General features: G+C 40.5%; 1 protein-coding gene across 1 annotated transcript in view; it reads left to right on the forward strand.

The window, feature by feature from the left end:
- Nucleotides 1-23,806, forward strand: part of Msh4 (mutS homolog 4) — a 56,339-nt gene that overhangs the window by 13,862 nt on the left and 18,671 nt on the right. The window contains exons 5-12 of the mRNA XM_052178820.1: nt 6,911-7,026; nt 8,229-8,402; nt 10,087-10,259; nt 12,802-12,869; nt 17,367-17,441; nt 18,874-18,938; nt 20,741-20,910; nt 23,089-23,225. Coding sequence (XP_052034780.1) covers nt 6,911-7,026; nt 8,229-8,402; nt 10,087-10,259; nt 12,802-12,869; nt 17,367-17,441; nt 18,874-18,938; nt 20,741-20,910; nt 23,089-23,225 — 978 coding nt within the window. The remainder of the gene's footprint in view (nt 1-6,910; nt 7,027-8,228; nt 8,403-10,086; nt 10,260-12,801; nt 12,870-17,366; nt 17,442-18,873; nt 18,939-20,740; nt 20,911-23,088; nt 23,226-23,806) is intronic.

Raw genomic sequence — 23,806 nt, forward strand, 5'->3', positions numbered from 1 at the left:
ATTTTTTATTCTAAGGTAGTTTTTGTCTTTGACACTGAGGTGTGTTTCCTGTATGCAGCAAAATGTAGGGTCCTGTTTATGTATCTAGTCTGTTAGTCTATGTCTTTTTATTGGGGAATTGAGTCCATTGATGTTAAGAGATATTAAGGAGTAGTGATTATTGCTTCCTATCATTTTTGATGTTAATTTTATACTTGTGTGGTTATCTTCTTTTGGGTTTGATGAAAGAAGGTTATTATCCTGCTTTTTCCAGGGTATAGTTGCCCTCATTGTAATGGTGTTTTCCCCCTATTATCCTTTGTAGGACTGGGTTTGTGGAAAGATATTGTGTAAATTTGGTTTTGTCATGGAACATCTTGGTTTCTCCATCTATAGTGATTGAGAGTTTCACTAGGTATAGTAGTCTTGGCTGGCATTTGTGTTCTCTTAGAGTCTGCATGAGCTCTGCCCAGGATCTTCTAGCTTTCATGGTCTCTGGTGAGAAGTCTGGTGTAATTCTGATAGGTTTTCCTTTATATGTTACTTGGCCTTTTTCTCTTACTGCCTTTAATATTCTTTCTTTGTTTAGTACATTTGGGGTTTTGATTATTATGTGATGGGAGGTATTTCTTTTCTGGTCCAGTCTGTTTGGAGTTCTGTAGGCTTCTTATATATTCATGGGCTTCTCTTTCTTTAGGTTAGGGAAGTTTTCTTCCATAATTTTGTTGAAGATATTTGCTGGCCCTTTAAGTTGTAAATCTTCACTCTCATCAATGCCTATAATCCTTAGGTTTGGCTTTCTCATTGTGTTCTGGATTTCCTGGATGTTTTGGGTTACAAGCTTTTTGCATTTTGCATTTTCTTTGACTGTTGAATCCATGGTTTCTATGGTGTTTTCGGCATCTGAGATTCTTTCTTCTATCTCTTGTATTCTGTTGTTGATATTTACATCTAAGGCCCCTGACTTCTTCCCAAGGTTTTCTATCTCCAAAGTTGTCTCCCTTTGCGATTTCTTAGTTGTTTCTATTTCTGTTTTTAGATCCTGGATGTTTTTGCTCAGTTCCTTCACTTGCTTGTTTGTGTTTTCCTGTAATTCTTTGAGAGATTTTTGTGTTTCCCCTTTCATGACTTCTGCCTGTTGATCAAAGTTCTCCTGTATTTCTTTAAGTGATTTTTGCATTTCCTCCTTATTGGCTACTATCTTTTGACCCATATTCTCCTGAATTTCTTTAAGTGATTTTTGTGTTTCCCTTGTAAGGGCTTCTAGCTTTTGATCATTTTTCTCCTGGATTTCTTTAAGAGATTTCTTTATGTCCTTCATGTGTTCCTCTAACAGCATATGACCAGTGATTTTAAATCCAGCTCTTGTTTTTTCTGGTGTGTTGGAGTATCCAGGACTTGCTGTTGTTGGAGAATTCTGTTCAGATGCTGCCATAACGCCTTGGTTCCTGTTAGTAATATTCCTACGTTTGCCTTTAGCCATCTAGTTCTCACTGGTGTTAGATGGTCTTACTGTCACTGACTGGTGCTTCAACCTCCTATGGACCTTTAAGGCTATTTCTGTGACACTGGATGCCTGGGTTTCCACTGGCCCAGATTGCTGATGTGCTGCCTACCTCTTTTGTGCCATTGGAACCCTGCTGAGTCTTGCTGAGAGTCACTCCCTCTGCTGATCCCCACACAGGACACAGGCCCCACGATAGGCTGACTGGTAGATAACTGCCTATGTGCTCAGGTCCTGGGCGCAGGCAGACCCCTGGTGGTTTGCGCCCCCAGAGATCTTAACCTCTGGATATCTCAGTACCTGGTGCTGCTGCCCCGGCAGGCAAGGAAGATGGCAGGGGGGAGTCACCCCCTTTGCTGATCTCCATGTAGGACACAGGCCCCACACCAAGGCAACTCTTATAAAAACAACATTTAATTGGGGCTGGCTTACAGATTCAGAGGTTCAGTCCATTATCATCACGACTGGAACATGGCAGCACTTAGGCAGGCATGGTGCAGGAGGAGCTAAGACCTTGGATGAAGGTCTTAAAGCATACACCCACAGTGACACACCTCAACAAGATCACACCTAATCTCAAAGTGCCACTCCCTGAGCCAAGCATATATAAACCATCACATTCCATTTCCCGCCCCCCCCCTTAGGCTTTTGCAAACATATGAGTCTATGGGTCCATACCTAAACATAGCATAATGCAAAATACATTTAGTCCAATTCCAAAGTCCCCATAGTCTACAGCAGTCTCAACAGTGTTAAAAGTCCAAAGTTCAAAGTCTCTTTTGAGATTCATCCAATCACTTAACTATAAAAGCTTGTACTACCAAGCCTGAACCTAAATTTAGCTGGGTAGGACCTTGCACCAAGGTCAGTACTCCCTTAATCCAGTTTAATATCCTTGAACAAAGGATTCAGCTCAGTTTCACTTCTTGGTGCCCCTTTAATACCATATATTTTATATATTTCCTTTCTCAGCTTGCTGTGCTTGTTCAAAATGCTCTTCATGAGACTTAACCAGACAACAAAGTCTCTTCCGTTTTTTTTTGTTTTTTTTTTTTTTGAGATTCCCATTGTTAATGTAATTAATATAAATCTCTTTACCTTAGCCTTAGGTAGACTCTTCATACAAGGGCAAAAAGCAGCCACACTCTTCACCAAAATACCACAAAAACAGTCTCTAGGCCACATAGTGAAATTCTCCACTGAATTCTCTTGGGCCAGGTCCACACAATTCAGATCACTCCCAGTAACAACGTTTTCTATATTCCTACCAGGATAGCCCAATACGCTCCAAGTAAAGCATTCCACTACTAAAGTCCCAAAATTCACATCCTTCCAAACAAAAGCATGGTCAGGCCTATAACAGCAATACCCCTGTCCTTTGTACCAACTTATGTCTTAGGGTTTTACTGCTATGAACAGATACCACCACCAAGGCAACTCTTATAAGGACAACATTTAATTGGGGCTGGCTTACAAGTTTAGAGGTGGGAACATGGCAGTATCCAGGCAGGTATGGTGCAGGAGGATCTGAGAGTTTTACATCTTCATCAGAAGGGTGTTAGCAGAATACTGGCTTCCAGGTAGTTAGGATGAGGGTCTTAAAGCCCAAGCGCACAGTGACACACCTACTCTAAAAGGACCACACCTTCTAATTGTGCCACTCCCTGGGCCAAGCAAATACAAACCATCACATATAGTTACCCACAATAAGCTTGGACCCAAACCAACCACCCAAACAGCACTCTGTACCTGTGTGTAATTTAAGCTTTTATGGTATAAGCTATCTCTGGAATGGATCTCAACATAACAGAGACACCTGAAGCAATATAAAAATCTATTTGGTATAAGTCTTAAATTTTGAATAATGGTCCAGCAAAATTTAAGTTCCCAAGACTTTCCTGGAAACTGATATCCTACTTGACAGAAAGAGACATGTATGTGGGTAACTGATGTCCTGGTTGGAAAATTAAGACATAAATGATAGCCAGGCAGTGGTGGTGCATGCCTTTAGTCCCAGCACTTGGGAGGCAGAGGCAGGCAGATTTCTGAGTTCGAGGGCAGCCTGGTCTACAGAGTGAGTTCCAGGACAGCCAGGGCTACACAGAGAAACCCTGACTCAAAAAACAAAAACAAAAAACAAACAAAAAAAAAAACCAAGACAAAACCTGCTACAATTGAATATCTCAGTCAATGGGAGCAGGATAAGTGTACAACAAAGACATGTTCCTAAGGAAGCCCCCCCTCCCTAAATCCTGAGTGGTGAAATAACTTGGCACAGATGTTTGTGGATTTGGGGCTTAAAGACCCTCTGGTTCTTAATTCAGGCATCATGGTTCTGTTTCTGAATCTGGACCAGGGCCCTGGTGGACCTGCCCTGGGCCATCTGCTCAGTAAACTATCCCTGTCCAGCTGTGTGGTTTGTAAGGCGATTCCTGGATCCCAATAGCTAGATTAGGAGAAGGAGCCTAGTTTGAACCAAACTCAGATTCATTTTCTGAGGTGATTGGGAATTTTAATGGGAAAATAAAGGATCCCGAGAGGGTAATGAACATGGGCTAATAAGAGTCCAGAAGGTGTAAACACAGACAGCAGAGGCTTGGTGTATGTGAACCGCCTGGATGTGCTAGCTGGCTCTTGTTGAAGTTAGGCTCTACTGTCAATACAGACAGCAGGAGACAGGTCTCTTGAATGAGGTCTGAAATAGTGACTCTGGTAGACAGACTTGAGCATTGTGTTTGTTGGGCAAAGATGAGGTCTACTTTTAAAAAAAGAGGGCTCAGAGGAACCCAGAGTTTGGAAAAGAAATCTTCATCACTACCTTCTTACCCCAAACATCTTTTTTTTCTTTCTATTATGGATAGGTGACTTGTGAAGTTCAGGAAGATAAATATTATTGACTTTAGGCTGCTATGACCAAGGAAAAAAAGCTTCTTTGGTCCACAGATAAATCCCAGGGAAAGGTGCTCACAGCTTCTGCGTTGTTTATCCCCTACTCCACCAAGAACTGGAGTGACTCATGAATGTGCTCTCGTTGTCATGGGCTTGTGCTTGTGCCTGTAGGGAAGCAAACTTTAATCCACAGGCGGACCACGGCCGTGGACTGTGGGATTGCTGTAACACATCTTCAAAGGGCAGTGCAACATATACAGAACATTTAAGATGGCTTCAAGAGCAGAGGAGACAGACTGCCCTTTTACAAATCTGGGCTATAGAGACTTTGTATAAGCAAATTTACTGACCTCTGTGAGCTTCAGTTTTTTTCTATCAGTAATGAAATGGTATTTGTTGTAGAATATTATTTGCTCACCCTGTCAATCCCAAGATTGTATTCTGGAAAAACCTGTTTCTTGTTGGGGTATGCCTCAGCTCCAGCTTTCTGTCTGTTGTAAACAAGATTGAATAAAATCAACTATAGGTCAAGAGGTGGAGCAAGCAACCAATTGACACGGAGTGAACGTAGGGAAAAAACAGGAGAATGGATAGAGAGACACACAGGAAGTAGAAAAGACATTTAGTTTGGGAGAGTTTATAAGGCAGTGTGAAGAAGGAGAACTGTTTTTTCCTTTCCTGACGTCCTGATGAGAAAGGTGAGCTGGGCGCTGTCTCTGCCTCTCTACCCTAGCAGGCCTTCATCACAGCGTCCGGCTCAGGAGCCATCATTTGGTAAAATTAAATGTTTTGGGGGCGTGTTTTAAAAGCAGGTGTTTTATATAAAGTGATTGGAGATAGTATCAGGGATGCTGTTATATATTAACAAAAATCCGCCGGGCAGTGGTGGTGCACACCTTTAATCCCAGCACTTGGAAGGCAGAGACAGGCGGATTTCTGAGTTTGAGGCCAGCCTGGTCTACAGAGTACGTTCCAGGACAGCCAGGGCTACACAGAAAAACCATGTCTCAAAAAACAAAAAACAAACAAACAAAAAAAAGCAAAACAAAAAATCCTGAGCAAAGCACAAAAAAATTTCAGCCAAAAGTATTACAAGGGAGAAAAATTGATGTGCTATTATTGTTTCTACTTACCAGAGTACCTCTTAAGCCAGAAGCAGTATGAATTGAAAGAGTCACAAGCCTCACAATTAAAGAAGTCTAATTCTATAAAGTGGATGATATGTGAACAGTTGCTTGACTTTTCAGAATTTTGGTTACAGAACATTGGAACAAAAAGACTCATGTTGTGGAGTTTTTGTAAGATAAATGAGACACTTAACCAGGTCCTGGCATATGCATGTGTTCATTCCTGCTGATGTCTTCTTTAGTCTTAGCAAACACACTCCATTGTCCACTATTCCATCATCTTTCTTGTCATTACTTTCTGAGGTGAGGGAGAGATCTCATGTAATGCAGGCTGGCCTTGAACTCTTGATCTTCTTGTCTTAACTTCAGTGCTGACATCACCTGCCTTTATCTACCCTTCCTATTTTTTCAAAGTAATTAAATTCTTAGTTCACAACTTTATTTTTTTACATTTTTTTTATTTATTTGATATATTTTTATTTGCATTTCAAATGATTTCCCCTTTTCTGGCTCCCCACTCCCCAAAAGTCCTTTTCCATCTGCTTCATTAAATAGTGCCACTATCATTAGTCATGGTACCCAGGCCATCCTTGACAAAACAGAGATATCTAGTCTCAAAAAAAAAAAAAACCCCACAAAATAAACAAAGAATAAAATACTCAGGAGCCACTATATCACCCTTGAATAACTTGCTCCATGGAAGCTCAGCTCCTGGGTTTGACAATGGAGTTGATGTATTTCCACCATTGTACTGCCTAGATATGAAGGTGTCCCATTTCCCCAGTTACTGTAACTTACCTGAAAATCTGTGTGATGTTTCCATGGAATACACGTCCTACATGGCAGAGATTCTCATGCTTATAATTTTATTATTTTCCTTAATATGTTTTCAGTTAAGTTCATGAAAATAATGTTTAGCTGAGAACTATAGATTGTACTGTTATTCTCACAGAAAGATGGATAGCCATTTTCTTTCTTTTTTCTAAAAGTGTCTCACTGTGTAGCTATAGCTGTCCTTTGAATTCACAATTTATACCACGCCTCAAACTCACAGAGATCCACTTGCTACTGCCTCTGAAGTGCTAGGATTAAAGGTATATGCCACCACTTTCAGTTTCCATTTTCATTTTATAAGCCTTTATTTAAATATCAGAAACAATAAAAATTAACTTTCTACAATATTTAAGATACCTATTCATATACTGCAAAGTCTTTAAGAAGCAGAGTTATTTTTTGTGCAGATTGTTTGGTTTTTAGGACAATCTGTTATCCTACTTTGAACTCATGAAAATCCTCCTGCCCCAGCTTCTCTAGTGTGATTGTAGGTGATCCACTAGACTTAGACAAGGGATCAGAATTCAAGACTGCATGCCAATTAATGATTTATTTTAAAATTTAAATCTCTTTTCAGAACGTTAATTTCACTACAGTCCAAAGGAAATACTTCAACGAAACAAAGGGCTTAGAGTACATTGAACAGTTGTGCATAGCCGAGTTCAGCTCAGTCCTAATGGAGGTTCAGTCCAGGTGAGTCACAGCGTTCCAGTGCTGCTTGCCCAGGGGAAGCCTTCTCTTTGTTCTTTGTATTACTACATCTGGGACAGTACCTGGCTCAAAATGCACATACATTTATTACTGACATACAAGAGTTACTAAAACTTATGGACAAGGTACATATGTACATTTCTGGTGTAAGTTAGATTTTCTCCAAATGAATTCTAATTTATTGCTATGATAGTTGCTGCCCACTTCCTTCATAGTGAGAAGATTTGATTGGCTACGGGATACTAGATATATGAATCCCAGAAGAGAGAAATAGTTGGACAGGTCAAGAATACAGCCCATAGTTGTAATCTTAGCACTCTAGGGGACTGAGGCAGGAGGATTGCTGCAAGTTTGAGGTCAGTTAGAGCTATGTACTAAGTTCCTCGTTAGTCAGGCCTATAAAGTGAGAATGTCTTAAGGAAGAAACAGCTACTGTTCTCCCTCTTCCTCTCCTCTCCCTCCTCCTATTCCTCCTCCCCTCTTCTTCTTCTTCCTCTTCTGCCTCCTCCTCTTCCCTTCCCTCCTCTTCTCCCCCTCCTTCTCCTTCCCTCTTCTTTGTCTTCCTCCTCTTCTTCCTGTTCCATCTCCTCCTCCTCTCCCTCCTCCTTCTTCCCTTTTCTTTTTCCTCCTCATCCCCATCCACTGCCTTCTTCCACCTTACTATGTTCCCTGGCTGGCCTGGAACTTCCTATGTAGACCAAGTTGGTCCCCGTCTCCCATGTGCTGGGGTTAGAGGACACTACCCTCCTTTAACCCAGGTAAAATGCACTACCCTCCCCTGCTGAATGTTGTCCTGTCCACAGTAATAAGCAGTGTATTAAAGTATACTGTCCTGAAAGTGACAGACTTCAAAGGCTGCCTTTTCTAGCCCCGCATGGTGGCTCTCCTCAGTAATCCCAGCACTTGTAAGGATGGTGCTCAAGGCTGTGGTGGACTCCAGGCAGCTCTAGACTAGACTGCTGTAAAAACAAGTGAAAATGTATCCATTGTTAAAGCAATGGAATATTATTTACTTAGTTCTCAAAATTGGCATTCTCAATGTCTTTTTTCCCCCTTTGAATTTAAGAGCTACTCTCTGAATGTTTTGAATTTTCCTGATATTCAGGTGGATTAAATGTCTCTTTCTACAGCAGCAGCGGCTTATTTATCCTAGGTTTATACTGTTGTACTGTGGTCACTCACAGGTATTACTGCCTTGCAGCCGCTGCAGCCTTATTAAAGTATGTTGAATTCATTCAAAATTCAGTGTATGCACCCAAATCGCTGAAGATTTATTTCCAAGGTAGTGAGCAGACAGCCATGATAGATTCATCATCAGCCCAAAACCTGGAATTGTTAGTTAATAACCAGGACTACAGGTAAGACAACCTGACGTTTTCCTCTGTCTTACTAAATTTCATGTCGTCAGCTTCTGGGATTAGTTGCTTAAAAGTTCTTTAAATTATCAGTGGAGAAACAGTAAATAAACATTTAAATCACCACTGTGTTGTTTCTGAACTCAGATTTTTCACAAAACCAGGTTTTCAAAAGAATTGTATTAACTAACCAACAAAAAATAAAACTTCAGTTGCCAAGATTAGGTGAAAGACCGTAATCAAAAGAGATAACAGATTTCCTGTGTGAGCCTGAGTTCCTAGGAAGCCATTGTGCCTTCCACAAGGCTGATGAGCTGGTTAGGATGTGGTGAGGTGGAGAGGCTGAACTACTGCCTGTGAAGGGGCCTGGAGTCACCTGGACTGTAACAGCTTGCCACGCCCACCTCTGACAAACACATAAAAACACTTTGCAATGAATTAACAAAACTGTATTTTTACACCAACCAAAAGGCCCAGAGTCATCAAACAGCATCTGAGGCCTGTAGATGAAATTTTTCTGCTTTGCTGTTATCCCTACTCAGTGGTCCGTCAGCATATTACAAGTGCCCCAAGTTAGGAACTTCTTTGTTCTATTACAATACAAATTTTATGAAACTCTGTCCATTTCACATGGAATTTGGGGTAACCTAAATCTGCATTCCTGGGCCATAGTTACTTATATTTGGCTTTAGAGTAATCCATGTCTTATTCACTATGAGATCAAAGTCGTGTTTTTATGTGGACACCAGTAAATTTATAGGCAGATGCTCACTGCCATGGGTCAGGAGGGATACAGATACATTTAGCTGCCACGTGACACCACTAGCATATCCATTGAAACTGCTCTACAGTTGATTTTGTGTTACCCAACTTGTGTTTATAAGAACATAGAAAGCCAATGACCAACTCTGGTAATTTTTAAAAATTATTTGTTTTATAATGATTTAACTGTGTGTGAGTGTATGCATGCTCACACACATTCCATAACATGTATGTGGAAGTCAGAGGACAATTTGCAAGACTTGGTTTTCTCCTTTTTCCATGTGGGTTGCAGGGATCAAGCTCCAGTCACCAGTCTTGGTGGTAGGCACCATCACGCACTGAGTCATCACATCAGACCAAGATCATAGGAAGAACATGATTGTCTATCTCTCCCTATGCTTTTGTGTGTCTTTGGACATGAGCAGTAGATTGATGAAAATTATTGGCTGTCAGTCACTGACCTGTAAAGCCCATGGGCATAGGAACCATGTCTGCCTTGTGTGCTCAGGCTTAGTGTAGGAGATGCTGTTGATACTTGTTAATCACATGTGGTTCAGTGATGATATACTTGGGATCTAGCAAGACTCTCAAACCAGATGCGATCACACCCCATGCCTCTAATATCAGCACTTAGGAGCTGCTGTTGGGAGGGTCTTGAGTTCAAGGTCATGCTGAGGTGTGAGTTCAAGGATGGCCTGTGCTACAGGAGGCCCTGTCTAAAATAATCAACCAAACATAAACATAAACAAAATGTGTCTTTTAGGCCTTAAGTCAGACTTACTGAATTAGGATCCCCATGTAATTTTTCTGTATAATAAAGTTTGTGCATCATAGATGTAGATTATAGAATTATTTCATTTCATAGTTAAAAGGGAAAGGAATTTTCTTTTTCTCCTTAATGTGATTCCCGCCTTGTCTTTGGAAGGAGTAGTCACACTCTCTTTGGTGTTTTAAATTACACCAAGACTCCGGGAGGAAGCCGACGGCTGCGCTCCAACATACTGGAGCCGCTGGTTGATGTGGACACGATCAGCATGCGGCTGGACTGTGTCCAGGAGCTGCTTCAGGACGAAGAGCTCTTCTTCGGACTTCAGTCAGGTGAGCAGATTTGATTACTTACTTACTTAGAGTCTCAATGTAGCCCAGGTTGGTCTTGAAACCCAGACTTTCCTGCCTGAGTCTCCAAAGTGCTAGGATTATAGGACATGCCACTATAATTAAATTTAAATTAAAATGCAGTCAGTTCATTTAAGGTTTTTTGTTTAAGTTTCTAAAAGGTAGGTCACTGAAAGTGCACATCTTGAAAGCTGTTTTTGTTTTTTAATCTTTAGAATGTGTATGGGTGTTTTGCCTATGCGTATGTCAGTGAGCTGTGTCTGGTGCCTGCCAAGGCCAGAAGAGGCTGCCGGAGTCACAGGTAGTCCTGAGCAGCTGTGTGGGTGCTCAGGTCCACTGGAAGAGCAGCCAATGCTTTTACCACTAAGCATTCTCTCCAGCCCTCAGAAGAGGACCCTTTGAACCTTTAGCTTTTTTCTTTATTGTTCACAGCAATATCCTGTTTGCTATTTATCTAGCATTAGTGTAAATCTCAGTGCCAAAATTTGAAGTTGTTTCACTGTGAAGTGTGTCAAGCTCCAGATTTCAAATGTCGTAAACTTCCTGCACTAAATGCAGTGTGTTCACCACTTTTCCTGTCCTGTTTGTCTAGAAGCAGTACTCTGTGCCTGTCTGCTGCTAATTCCTTCATGTGGCTGCACCTCTGTCCAACTGGCCAATCTCCTGAGTTGGTCATTGTGTGTTCATGGGTTTTTCCATGGGGACTTGAATTCTCCTTGGACGTCACCTTCTCTGGCTCTCGCTGTAGTTTTCCTTCTGATTTTTACGGTGGAAGGTCACTGTCATTTCTTCAGCACATCCCAGTCCACTGCCACTTTGTTTCTGGTCTCACAAGTGCACTGAGATGCTTGTGTCCAAGGCACCATTGCAGGTGTGCTTAGCTCCCCGAGCCTCTTGGATCCCTCTTATATTGCTGTGTGCTTTTGCTTTTGATGTCACACCTAGGCTGTGCTCAGAGGCTGCTTTTGGGTAAGTAGAGCCCTTTAATGGTGTGAAAGCCCAGCTTTCTCACACTGGCCAAGTGTGACTGAACTCCTGAACTCCTTTTCAGGGTCAGCCAAGCCTTCTGCAGGAAGGCTTCTGTCCCTCCTTTCTCTCCCCTCCATCGTCCCTCTCACCTTCTCTTTCCCCCTTTCTCTCTTTTTCCTTTATTTTATTTCTCTTCCATCTCCTTTACTTTTCCTCCTTCCCTCTACCATACCCTTCCCCTCTCCCTTTCTTTCCTTTCTTAAAGACATATTTTTATTTATGTGTACATGTGTGACAGAGTGAATTTATGTGTACCACATGCATGTAGGTGGCCTCAGAGGCCAGAGGTGTTGTATCCTTTGAACTGGAGTTATAGCTCACCCTTCTCATTGAGACAGGATCTGCTATATAACCCAGACTGGCTTCAAATTTGCCTGTCTTCAGAGTGCTTGTATTATGGGCAAGTGTGTGCCATCACATTCACTGAAAGCATGTTCTTGTCACTTTCCTTTTCTGTCATTGTCCCATCACTCTTGGTTTGTCTTTGATGCACATCCTTGCACAAGAAGTCACTTTCACGTCAATCTTCATATTCTGTCACAACCACTATCAAACTTGATGTTAAGTTTCGTGGGTTCATAGCACAAATTCCCAGCCCAGAACTTGAAGTTATTTCTTTGTGTGTTTGTGGATAGGTGTAAAGTATGCATGTTTGTGTATATATATGTCACATGTGTGCTCATATACATGTGTGCATGGGTGTGGAAGCCAGAGATTGACTTCAGGGAGTTTCCTAAACTGCTCTCAGGCTTATTTGTTGAAGCAGAGAAGTGGGTTCTTTGAGAGAGACAAATCCTTTCTAGGCTCTTAGTGGGCCTAACTGAGGAGCTAGTGTCCCAGAAACTTAACAATGTCCAAAGCCACCTCAAGCCATTGACTTCAGGATTTCTAAGGAAGAATACAAAGAATAAGGAAACACGGAGAGGAAATAAGTAGACAAACGTGTTTACTAAGGAAACATAAGAACTCTCAAAGTGTGAGATCCTCAGAGGAATACTGCTGTGCTGGGTTGTGCTGACCAGGGGGTCTTATGAAGACTATAGCAGGGGTTGGAGGAAGACTGAGTTCATTACTGCTGGGACTGTTCTTTTGGGGGGGCATTGAGAGCTAAACAAGTTACCCACCCACTGGCCTTAATGTAGGTTCTCCTAGCCAAATGAGGAGTTACCTGTTCATTTAAAGTATGGGGTTATATGTGCTACTCAGGAAACATGTGACCATAGTCAGCTAAGTTCACAATCCGTCATGGGCCTGAAGCAGGCTAGCTGTGGTCAGCCATGACATAACTCTGTCCTGTTGGGGCAGGCAGCCATAACACGAGATCTCTTTCCTGCCCTGTGATTATATAAGGTGTAAACAATTGACTGGGATTTGGCTATGCCTAAGTCACTATTGACTTCTCTGTGACATGTGTCGTCTGTGCTGCAGTGAATGACCCCAGAATACCCTTGTGTTGACTGGTCTGTGAAGTTCAAATGCCCACTTTCTGTTGCAGTCATATCAAGATTCCTGGATACGGAGCAGCTGCTTTCTGTTTTGGTTCAAATCCCAAAGCAAGATACGGTATGTGTTACAGGTACCATGTGCGACACTATTTCCCTTATGAAACGCAGCTTGTCTTGAGGGACAGTGATGTGAAAATATGAAAATGTCCTGGGAAAGTGTACCTCACTGATGCCCAGGAGATGTTTATGCCTTAGGTAAGAAGCATCTTGGGTAGTTGAAGAATTAGTATATTTAAGCTAGTCAAATATTTACTTAAATACATAATTTATATACTTTTCAACAAACTTACAACCTATACTATTTTCCTACTATATAAAAACTTATGTTCTAAAGTTTATTTATTGTTTTCTGTCTGTTGTATTTTATTTGTTTTGTTTTTTGAAACAGGGTTTCTGTAGTCTTGGCTGTCCTGGAACTCACTGTATAGACCAGTCTAGATCCACCTGCCTCTGCCTCTTGTGTGCCGAGATTAAAGGCATATACTATCAGGTCCAGCTATTTTGTTCTTAAAAGCAATCAAATGAATTTTGGTTTGTTTTCAAATATGCTTCCTCTTTAAAAATGAAACCTCTCTGGATATTTTTCAAATTTAAGTAACCCTTATAGGTAAAGGGCACAATTACAGATAAAGGACACGGTAGATTGCTGACATTTTTCCTTTCAGGGTGAACTGAAGGATATTTAGTTACATATGTGTATATTTGTGCACATACACTCAGTAAGGAGCTGTGTACATTTCTAAAACTTGAGTGTGGTGACTTGTGTGAGTTCATTGGTACCTAATGCACATCTGGGGAGTTTCTCTGCTTTAGAGAGCAGAGTCCTTTTGTAACAGAAGCATCAGGAGGTAGGACACACCCGCTGCTGACAGGGAGTCTCGAAATGAGAGAAGCCTTTCTAATCCAGTCTAAACAAGTGATGGTGGAAGAGACAGCTAGCTCCATAGCAGGGCAGTGGCATTATCCTTCCTCAGTGTCGTGTAGCATTGTGTGAAGTGTTATTCTTCCTTCCTTACCTTTTACAGAGCTTTCATGAGCATGGCCATCAGTACCTATACTCCATAGAAAACTCGAATGAAACAGATGAGATGTAATTCCAATGGAATGAACTTTGTTAAGTCGTACCCCTCAAAGACTTTGGAAACTTACTGGCATGCAGTTGCTCACAATGCCCCCTTATCTCCTGTGTCTGTGGAGTTTTCAATAGTGTGCTCTCATATGATATGGTAACTTGAATGTGCCTTTCTCTGATCTGTTAGGGGTTGTCACCTCCATCGTCCGCTTGGGATACTTACTAGCTACTTTATTTCATGCATTTAACTAGTGTACAAAATTGTAAGTACCACTAGGATCTGTTTTTACACATATGCCATTGTGTTTGTTCATATTTACCGTTAGGTTATATTTGTACACATGTCATTGTGTTTGTTCATATTTACCGTTAGGTTATATTTGTACACATGTCATTGTGTTTGTTCATATTTACTGTTAGGTTATATTTGTACACATGTCATTGTGCTTTGTTCATATTTACCGTTAGGTTATATTTGTACACATGTCATTGTGTTTGTTCATATTTACCGTTAGGTTATATTTGTACACATGTCATTGTGTTTGTTCATATTTACCGTTAGGTTATATTTGTACACATGTCATTGTGTTTGTTCATATTTACCGTTAGGTTATATTTGTACACGTGTCATTGTGTTTGTTCATATTTACCGTTAGGTTATATTTGTACACGTGTCATTGTGTTTGTTCATATTTACCGTTAGGTTATATTTGTACACGTGTCATTGTGTTTGTTCATATTTACCGTTAGGTTATATTTGTACACGTGTCATTGTGTTTGTTCATATTTACCGTTAGGTTATATTTGTACACATGTCATTGTGTTTGTTCATATTTACCGTTAGGTTATATTTGTACACATGTCATTGTGCTTTGTTCATATTTCCTCCTTAATGCCCTTCCTCATTCTCCCACACTTTAGAACTTTATAACACAGATTCTGCATGTGGCCAAAAATGTGAAATTTTTCTTTCTGAGTCTAAGACTAGCTTTTTCATTTAATCTTCAATTTCATTGATTTTCCTGAAATTTCACTCATCATAGCTGAGTAAAACATATGTTCCACCTCGGTTTCTATGTATATTCTTATGTTGATGGACCCCAAGACTAGGACCACCCCTGGGTAGGGTGGGTTTGTCTACTTACCTCACTTCTTTGTTTTTATTCTGTTTGCTGATCCTGCCCTCAACATTCTAACATGATGGAGGCTAAAGTCATTTGGATTTAAAAACCTTGCTACTGCTGCTGCTGCTGTTTCTTCTTCTTCTTCTTCTTCTTCTTCTTCTTCTTCTTCTTCTTCTTCTTCTTCTTCTTCTTCTTCTTCTTCTTCTCCTTCTCCTTCTCCTTCTCCTTCTCCTTCTCCTTCTCCTCCTCCTCCTCCTCCTCCTCCTCCTCCTCCTCCTCCTTCTTCTCCTCCTCCTTCTCCTCTTCTTCCTCTTCTTCCTCTTCTTCTTCTTACTCATCCTCCTCTTCCTCCTCCTCTTCTTTTTCAATATCTATTTATTTTATATATGTGAGTACATTGTCACTGTCTTCAGACACAACAGAAGAGGGCATGGGATCCCATTACAGATGGTTATGAGCTAGGAATTACCATGTGATTGCTGAGAATTGAACTCGGGACCTCTGGAAGAGCTCTTAACCTGTGAGCCATCTCTCCAGGCCCTTAAAACCCTTCCTTCTTTTCTAAAATGGATAATATGGCTTGCACATACTTGGCTCAGGGAATGGCACTATTAGAAGGAGTTGCCCTGTTGGAGTAGGTGTGTCACTGTGAGTGTGGGCTTTAAGATCCTCATTCTAACTGTCTGGAAGCCAGTATTCTGCTAGCAGCCTTCAGATGAAGATGTACATCTCTCAGCTCCTCCTGCATCATGCCTTCCTAGATGCTGCCATGCTCCCACCTTGATGATAACGGACTGACCCTCTGAATCTATAATCCAGCCCTAATTAAATGTTGTCCTTATAAGAGTTGCCTTTTGCCTTGGTCATGGTATCTGTTCAAAGCAGTAAAACCCTAATTAAGACAGATAATTAGTGACAAAATTGCTCACGCTATAGTAATGCTTTAGCTTTATCCCACAATTACAACTGAATGATGGTGCAGAGACACCGATGCCAAACATTTTGTTATCACAGAGGGGAGGGTCCTCCAGTCAGGAGTGTGAAAATGAGCCAGGAGAAAGGAGGGCAGGGCAGAGCTTTATGACTACAGTGCCAGCAAGTCCTTAAGGGAAGGCATTCTATGAGGCACATGCTGAGGTTTGTGACAGGAGGACTGGGAACTGGACTTTAGTGTCCTGGCGAAAACAAGACTGCACGGTAGGCACACCAACTTGGACTGCTAGTTTGGCTGTGTGACAGGCAGATGAAGTTAGTTGCCAGTCATAGAGGCTTCTTGACACACTCCAAATGCTTTATCACTTTAATTTTTTATTTAGATCTGTAAATTCATCTGTGTTAATTTGTTTGTATGGGACAAAGAAAGCCGTGCCTCTTTTCCTCAGATGGATTACCACTTGTGCCGTTGCCGGTTATAGAAAGGTTCTTATGAACTCTGACTTACGAACTTGGCCACAAGTCAAATTGCTGTATGTTCTAGGGTCCATTTCTAGACCCCTGCTCTACTGCCCATAGCTTGACTCTTCCTCACTCCTCCCTTCTAATGATAATGATGCTTCTTCCTGCTTAGTTTTATTTATTTTGATCTTCTGTTTAGTAGTGATAGGAATCCATCGTAAGAGAATATGAGATTTCATCTTTAGGGACTAAAAACATTCATGATGTTTCCTGTACACTGGATCTTCTGTTCACAATCTAGGTCTTTTGTAATGAGAATTCAGGTGAGGGTACCTTAGAAAGCAGCAGCCTCACATAAAGTTCAGTACATCATAATTGTGACATCTTAAACCTGTCTCCTGTTAGTGTGAAATTTGCTCATACCAGTTTTCAGCTCTAGAAAGTATAGTTTAATTTCTATGAAGTTTATTTATATCATTTTAACTGCTGTATTCTGAAAGGCTATTATTAATTTGAGACACTGAAATTGTTAAAATTGTTTTGCTTGCCCAACAGGAACCAATGGGGAAAGTTTTTCACCTGAGAAAATGAGAATCAACCTGTTTACAAGAAGCTTTGTGTCTTATTTAGTTAATATCACTCTCCTGCTGCTGCTAAGGATTTGTATTGCTGCTGTGTTTCCTTTGACTGTTACAGTTTAAATTGCACCAAAGATGCTGAAATAGAATGAAAATTAGTACAATTATGTGAACTCTCATTACATTTTCAGGAGACCAGCATGTTGGGTTTATAGTTATGGTTTCTATAATTTCAGCAATTTGTTACCACCATCTGGGTTGGCATCCCAGTTTGGCTGATGTATATGCATCTATGGGATATTATTAATAGAAGTTGACTGACCAAAGGAAAACCCATCACTTAATTGAAACTTAGGGGTGTTTACATTTGTCTTTTATGTGGACAGGTTAATGCAGCTGAATCAAAGATAACAAATTTGATCTATCTGAAGCATACATTGGAACTTGTGGATCCCTTAAAGGTAATTCACGTGTGTTGCACAAAACATATAAAGTATTATTTTTAGACATTTTCTTTAGAAAAAAGTAAACTTAAAAGTTGTAAGAATAGTGTGTTTTCTCTCTTTACATAGAACATGCATACATAAATACATGTTGTTGGACTTAAATAGTATTAAGTCTTACTGACCCACTTAAAATAAATTATAGTATCTAAGTACTAGCCATGTCTTTTTTATGAGCAAGGATGGCCTACATAACTTCAATATATTTATAAAATTTGGAATAGTTAACATTAATATAATACTATTATCTGTATCCCACACTCATTTCAGTTGTTTAATATGAGTAATTTTCTTTGTAGTTTTCTAAAAGGCTTTACCCATAACCATTAATGTCTTTAAACTTGATTTTAAAACCTTTAAAAAACATTTTTTGTTTGTTAAAAAATTATACAATATATTTTCATCATGTTTTCCCATTCTTCAGTTCTTCTCAGATCTCCCTACCTCCCTATATCCCAACTTTATGTTCTTTTGCTCTATGAAAAACAAAGTTGGAATATTGGAAATTTATGAAACTGCTATTGGGCTGGCACTACAAGATGGCTCAGTGGGTTAAATACTTGCTGTCAAGCCTGACCAACTGAATATGATTTCTAAGACCTATATAGTGGAAAGCTCTGCATGATATCTTCTAACCTTCATACATGTGCTGTGTGTGCTATGCCCACACACATGCACACAAAACTAAATGATTGAACATTGAAAAAAACCCTCCTGATGTCCATGATATATTAAGTGAGGGAAAGGGGAACATGATTATATAAGTTTTTAAATTTCAGATGGAAGCAGGACATGTACCATAATATTTAGAGTATATAATCTTTGGAAAGGAAATTGAATTATGAGTGAATGAATTTTTATGCTTCTGTAAACTCTTTAATTTTACCAGTATGTGCATACTGCTTCCATTCAGAAACAAATCAAATTATAGACATCATGTCTCCCCAAATTCAAATGAGAGCCCTGTCTCCTCGCCTCCCATGCCCTTTGTTCAGTTGGTGTCCATTTGCAGTTCCACTAAACAAGAGGAAGTTCTTAATCCCATTTCTACTGTATGGGAAGGGAGAAATTGCTCTGTTTATACATATATAAATCCAAATATTGAAATTATCTGTAGAGTAACTTTAGTTGTACAGTGGTAGCTGTTTCAGTGCCTACCTCTGTAAGAGGTTGGATGTCATTTAGGAGACAGAAACACAGAAATCAGCACCTTGAAGTGGTGAGTGACCTTATGGGAAGATGCAGTTTGTCCTCACCTTCATTCATGTCTGAAATATCATGACAGTAAACATGAGAACATGGAGCAAGGGCATTTGATCAAGTGTTGAGTACCAAGTGCTGAGTTTGAGCACTGCCATGACTTGCTGACTGTGATTTTGTTTTTACACAGGTCACCTTGAAGAACTGCAGCGCGCCCTTACTAAGCGCTTACTATGGCTCCTTGGAAGACCATAGGTTTGTCACCTGCTAATAGATCACACTTCTATTCTTTTTTTATTAAACTAATAAAATTTATTTTAAAATTTACAACTCAGTATTGACATTTTTAAGTCATCAAACTAATTTTTAATAGTTAAATGTCTCTTAAATATACATGATATCTTCTGAAGCTAAAAGTAATATGCACTCAACCAGTTTTTAAAATATATTTGGAATATTGAACATTATAGAAGTAGGAAAAAAATCTTATGAAGTTCTCTATGAAAGGAAACTGTGACAAGTTCCTGATTAGACAGAAACTGTTTCATCTCCAAGGGAGAATATGCAGTGTAACTGTGGCTTCGTAGAATGAATTGGTAGTGTTACTTCTGTTTCTATTTTGTGGAATAGTTTGAAGAGTATTGGTATTAGGTCTTCTTTGAAGGTCTGATAGACTTCTGCACTAAACCCCTCTCTTTGAGTTATGGGACTGTTTAGATTGATTATCTGATGGTATTTGGTATCTGTCTAGAAAATTGTCCATTTCTTCCAGATTTCCCAGTTTCTTGAATATAGGCTATTGTACTAGGATCTGATGATTTTTTAAATGTCTTCAGTTTCTGTTGTTATATATCCCTTTTCACTTCTGATTTTGTTAATTTGGATACTGTTCCTGTGCCCTCTAGTTAGTCTGGCTAAGGGTTTATTTATCTTGTTGATTTTCTCAAAGAACCAGCTCTTTTGTTGATTCTTTGTATAGTTCTTTTTGTTTCTACTTGGTTGATTTCAGCCCTGAGTTTGATTATTTCCTGCCTTCTACTCCTCTTGGGTGTATTTGCTTCTTTTTGTTCTAGGGCTTTCAGGTGTGCAGTTAAGCTGCTAGTGTATGCTCTCTTCAGTTTATCCAGGAATACTGAGATTCTGTCTCAAAAATAATTATTCAACTTTCTTCAAAGGATCCATTAACTATCAATTACATATTAATCCTGTGGATAGGAAAGTAGGATAAAAGCACAGTGGCTGCTTGTACTAATGACCAGCGTTTCCTTTATAGCTGTTCTCGGTGGGGATACTCACTGCCTGCAAATACATCCTATTCTTTTGATAACTCATGGAAGTCCTAGTGTAGAAAAACAAATCCCAGTAGATGTGAATGTAGAACAAGTTCTAAAAACAATTAGTATTGTTAAATTATTAGCAATAGCACCTTCGTTCCTGACCAAACATGTTATAATGCTTAAAAGTTACCTTGTTAATCGAAGGTTTGCATCCTTTGTTATGCCACAAGCTGAAATCAATAATCAACTTAATTCAATGTGGCATTCAAGAACAGAATATTTGAAAAGTTAGGTAAACTGGCATCACAGACTATGGCTTGTGTGGTTGTAGTGACTGTGTGTGTCAGCTGGTGGTTGTTGGCTCCTGTTGTGTCCCACGGCTCATGTCCCCCTTACTGAGGGGGAATGTTTGTTGGATAACCCTGCCTAATATAGCCCTTGCTACATGGCCTAAGTGCATGTGGAATAAAGGAAGATGGAGTTAGAACTGTTCGTTAGTCCACTAGGGCCATGTTGACAGTGAGCCCTGTATCCACTCACAGCCGTACTGATCATGCATGACGTGGGAGATGCTCCCATTAGCAAATTTGAGTTTTATTTGGTCATCTCATGCCATTTTTGAGTAATCTTGACTGCAAAAATAGTTTTACGTTGAGGCAATGATAACTCTAACCTAGGTAAATGTAAACATTTGTTAAACATTTACTGTAAAATAACAAAGGTTTGGTTTCATTAACAGTGAAAGTGGCTATTTGCTTATTACCTGTTTTTGTTTGCTAGGTTTGCTCTAATACTTGAGAAGATTAAAACAGTGATAAATGATGATGCGAGGTACATGAAGGGCTGCCTGAACATGCGGACTCAGAAGTGCTATGCAGTGCGTGCGAACATCAGCGAGTTCCTGGACATAGCCAGGAGGACATACACAGAGATAGTGGACGACATAGCAGGTAACGGGGCCACCCTGCTACATTTTTTATTCATTATTTCTTTTATTTCTCTTTATTATTATTAATAATATTTGCTTTCACTGTGGTCACTATCATTGGCAAAGTTCTCTTTTCTCAGCTTTTCCTGGACATGGGGCTCCTGGCTTTGAAAGGTTCTGCTCAGGTGTGTCGGTGCCAAAGGCTGCTTGAGATGTGGCTGGGAAGATGTTGAGTAGAGATCATTCTTGGTTTAAAAAAATTAAAAAACAAAGCCCTCTACAATCTATAGGTCATTCTTTACTACACCAGTGATCAAACTGGCCAGAAGAAACAGTGAAGGGAGGAGAAATAGGCCTGTGGGCACTGGGCCGCCTCCCGGGGTACGCCAGGGAGCCACCCAAGGCTTCCTCCATGCACGCTGTACTGTATCACATGCTTCACTTCTTCTTCCTGCTGTGTGTGTGTGTGTGTGTGTGTGTGTGAGAGAGAGAGAGAGAGAGAGAGAGAGAGAGAGACAGAGACAGAGACAGAGACAGAGAGAGAGGTGGGGAGAGAGGAAGAGGGAGAGATATTTTATATTTACTCAGTATGGCTAATACATACTGCTTTTTTAAAAGCCTCTTTTTAAAAAACAGTGTTTGACCATGCGTCAGTGAATATATGGGCAACACAAGTGGCTCTTTTTTCCCGTTTGAAGGGTGAGGCCACAGCAGCGCATGGGTAGGCCTGGGAAGACTGGGAAGTGAGCGCAGTCTGGGTGTATTACGTGGAATTCCCAGATAAGCAGTAAAAAATATTAAGTTGGGAAAAAAACCAGTAATGCCACCAGACCTGGTGGCACATCCCTTTAATCCCAGAAATTAAGAGCTAGCAGAAACAAATCTTTATGAGTTTGATGCCAGCTCAGTCTACATAGTGAATTCCAGGACAGCCTGCTATACACAGTGAGATCCTATAAATAAAATAAAATAAAATAAAATAAAATAAAATAAAATAAAATAAAAGGACTGATGTCGAAGTGCTAGAGAGTGACCTCAGGTACATTGGGGGTTCTCTGAAGAATGAAGAATATTGATATGCTTTAGCTGGAAGTAGCACCAGTTTTATCTGAGGATTAGCACCTGAGCCTACTAATTACTCACTGTATTGTCACTGTGCTCCTATAGCATGTGCACACTGGCCTGAGTCTGGGATGCATAGTGAGAGATGACAGAAATCAGTGCAGAACAAGAGTGCTAGGTGTCCTGGCTGCTTTGATGTCAGCTCCACACAGGTTGGAATCATTTTGGAAGAGGCAACATCAATTGAAAAAAGTCCCTGCCAGACTGACCTATGGACAGGTCCATTTTCTTTGGTTTCATGATTGATATAGAGGGTCCAGCTCACTGTGAGTGGCAGGTGGTCCTGGGTGCTATGAAAACAAACTGAGCAAGTCATGAGAACCAGCCAGCAAGACTCCGTGGGCTCTGCAGATCCTGCTGCCAGGGCCCTGCCCTGACTCCTCTCAAGAGATGGGGGATGACATCAGAATTGCTCTTTTAGTCATGGTGTTTTATCACAGCAATAGAAACCCTAACAAGACACAAAGTTAAAAGAAAAAATGTTGCTAATTAATAAACTTATAATTATTAGGTAGACATGGTAAAGAGAAATGTAGCCTCAAATGTTGAGTGAAATTTGTAGGCCCCAAATGGTGAGACTGTTGGCCTCACAGGAGGCTCCAGGAGGAGCTCAGGTAGGGCGGTACTGGCCTCACAGGAGGCTCAGGACCAAGGGCTGCCGCAGACAAGGCTTAGAGCCCGGCACTGTGGGACTGACAGATTAGGATTCCTTCTCAGAGTCCATTGCCTGATACCGTTTCATTCTGGGGACACACAAGGGTAAAACATACGCTGCAGCAATTTATGTAGCTTCTGTTTTACTAAAAAGTTGAATAACGATACAGAACTCTAATATTCCTAATTTTTAGAGAAAATAGTTTTTGTTCTATCATTTCTATAATTTCTTTTCCTTTAGAAACACACATCAGACAATAGCATTTTAAAGGGTACTTTCCACATCTTTTGGACATTAGCATTTTTTTACTGTTTAAAAAAAACCCCAAGAATAGTTTCCTGTTTGTGTATAAAATAAGAAGTAAAGAGCCTATAACTACAGGGGCTGTCCCTCAGGAGATCTTCCCTGGTCTCTGGTCCCTAGGGATGATAGCACAGCTTGCAGAGAAGTACAGCCTCCCTCTTCGGACCAGCTTCAGCTCCGCACGGGGGTTCTTCATCCAGATGACCGCAGACGGCGCGGCACTCTCCAGTGACCAGCTTCCTGCAGAGTTCATTAAGGTTAACTTGGAGTGGCAAGAGAGTGGCTGTTCCTGGCTTTGTGGACGTGACGGGGGGACACTTACCAGGCTTCTGTTTGGTGCATGGCTTTGCTGCTGTGCCCCACTGAGCATCCACACCACTGACAGGCTTGAGGGTGTCAACCTAAGGAGGCAAAGGCAAATGAAGAAACAAGTCCAGAAAATGTTTTTCGACAAAAGAATTTAGGAAACACTGCAGTACCTTTTGTTTAAAATTTTTAAATATCATTGTTTTATATGTGACACTTGGAGGTCAGAGGGCATCTTGTGGGAGTCAGTCTCTCCTTCCCTCATGTAGGCCCCAGGGTTGACTCAGGTTTCCAGGCTCAGCTGAGAGTTCTTTACCTGCTGAAGCACTCACCTACCTCTTATTTCACCATTTTCCCGATTCATTTCCTATTAAAGGTTTGAGAATGTCTGCAGTAAGAAGATAGATTTGTTTTCTATAGTGTTTTTAAGCCTGTGACTGTGGACACATTTACTCTCTTGTACACACAAACAGTGCACACACACTGTCTTACTACAGGTTTACATGAAAAAGTCACAGAGCTAGACCGTGAG

Source organism: Apodemus sylvaticus, chromosome 4 (genome assembly GCF_947179515.1).
Source record: "Apodemus sylvaticus chromosome 4, mApoSyl1.1, whole genome shotgun sequence".
Classification (NCBI taxonomy): Eukaryota; Metazoa; Chordata; class Mammalia; order Rodentia; family Muridae; genus Apodemus; species Apodemus sylvaticus.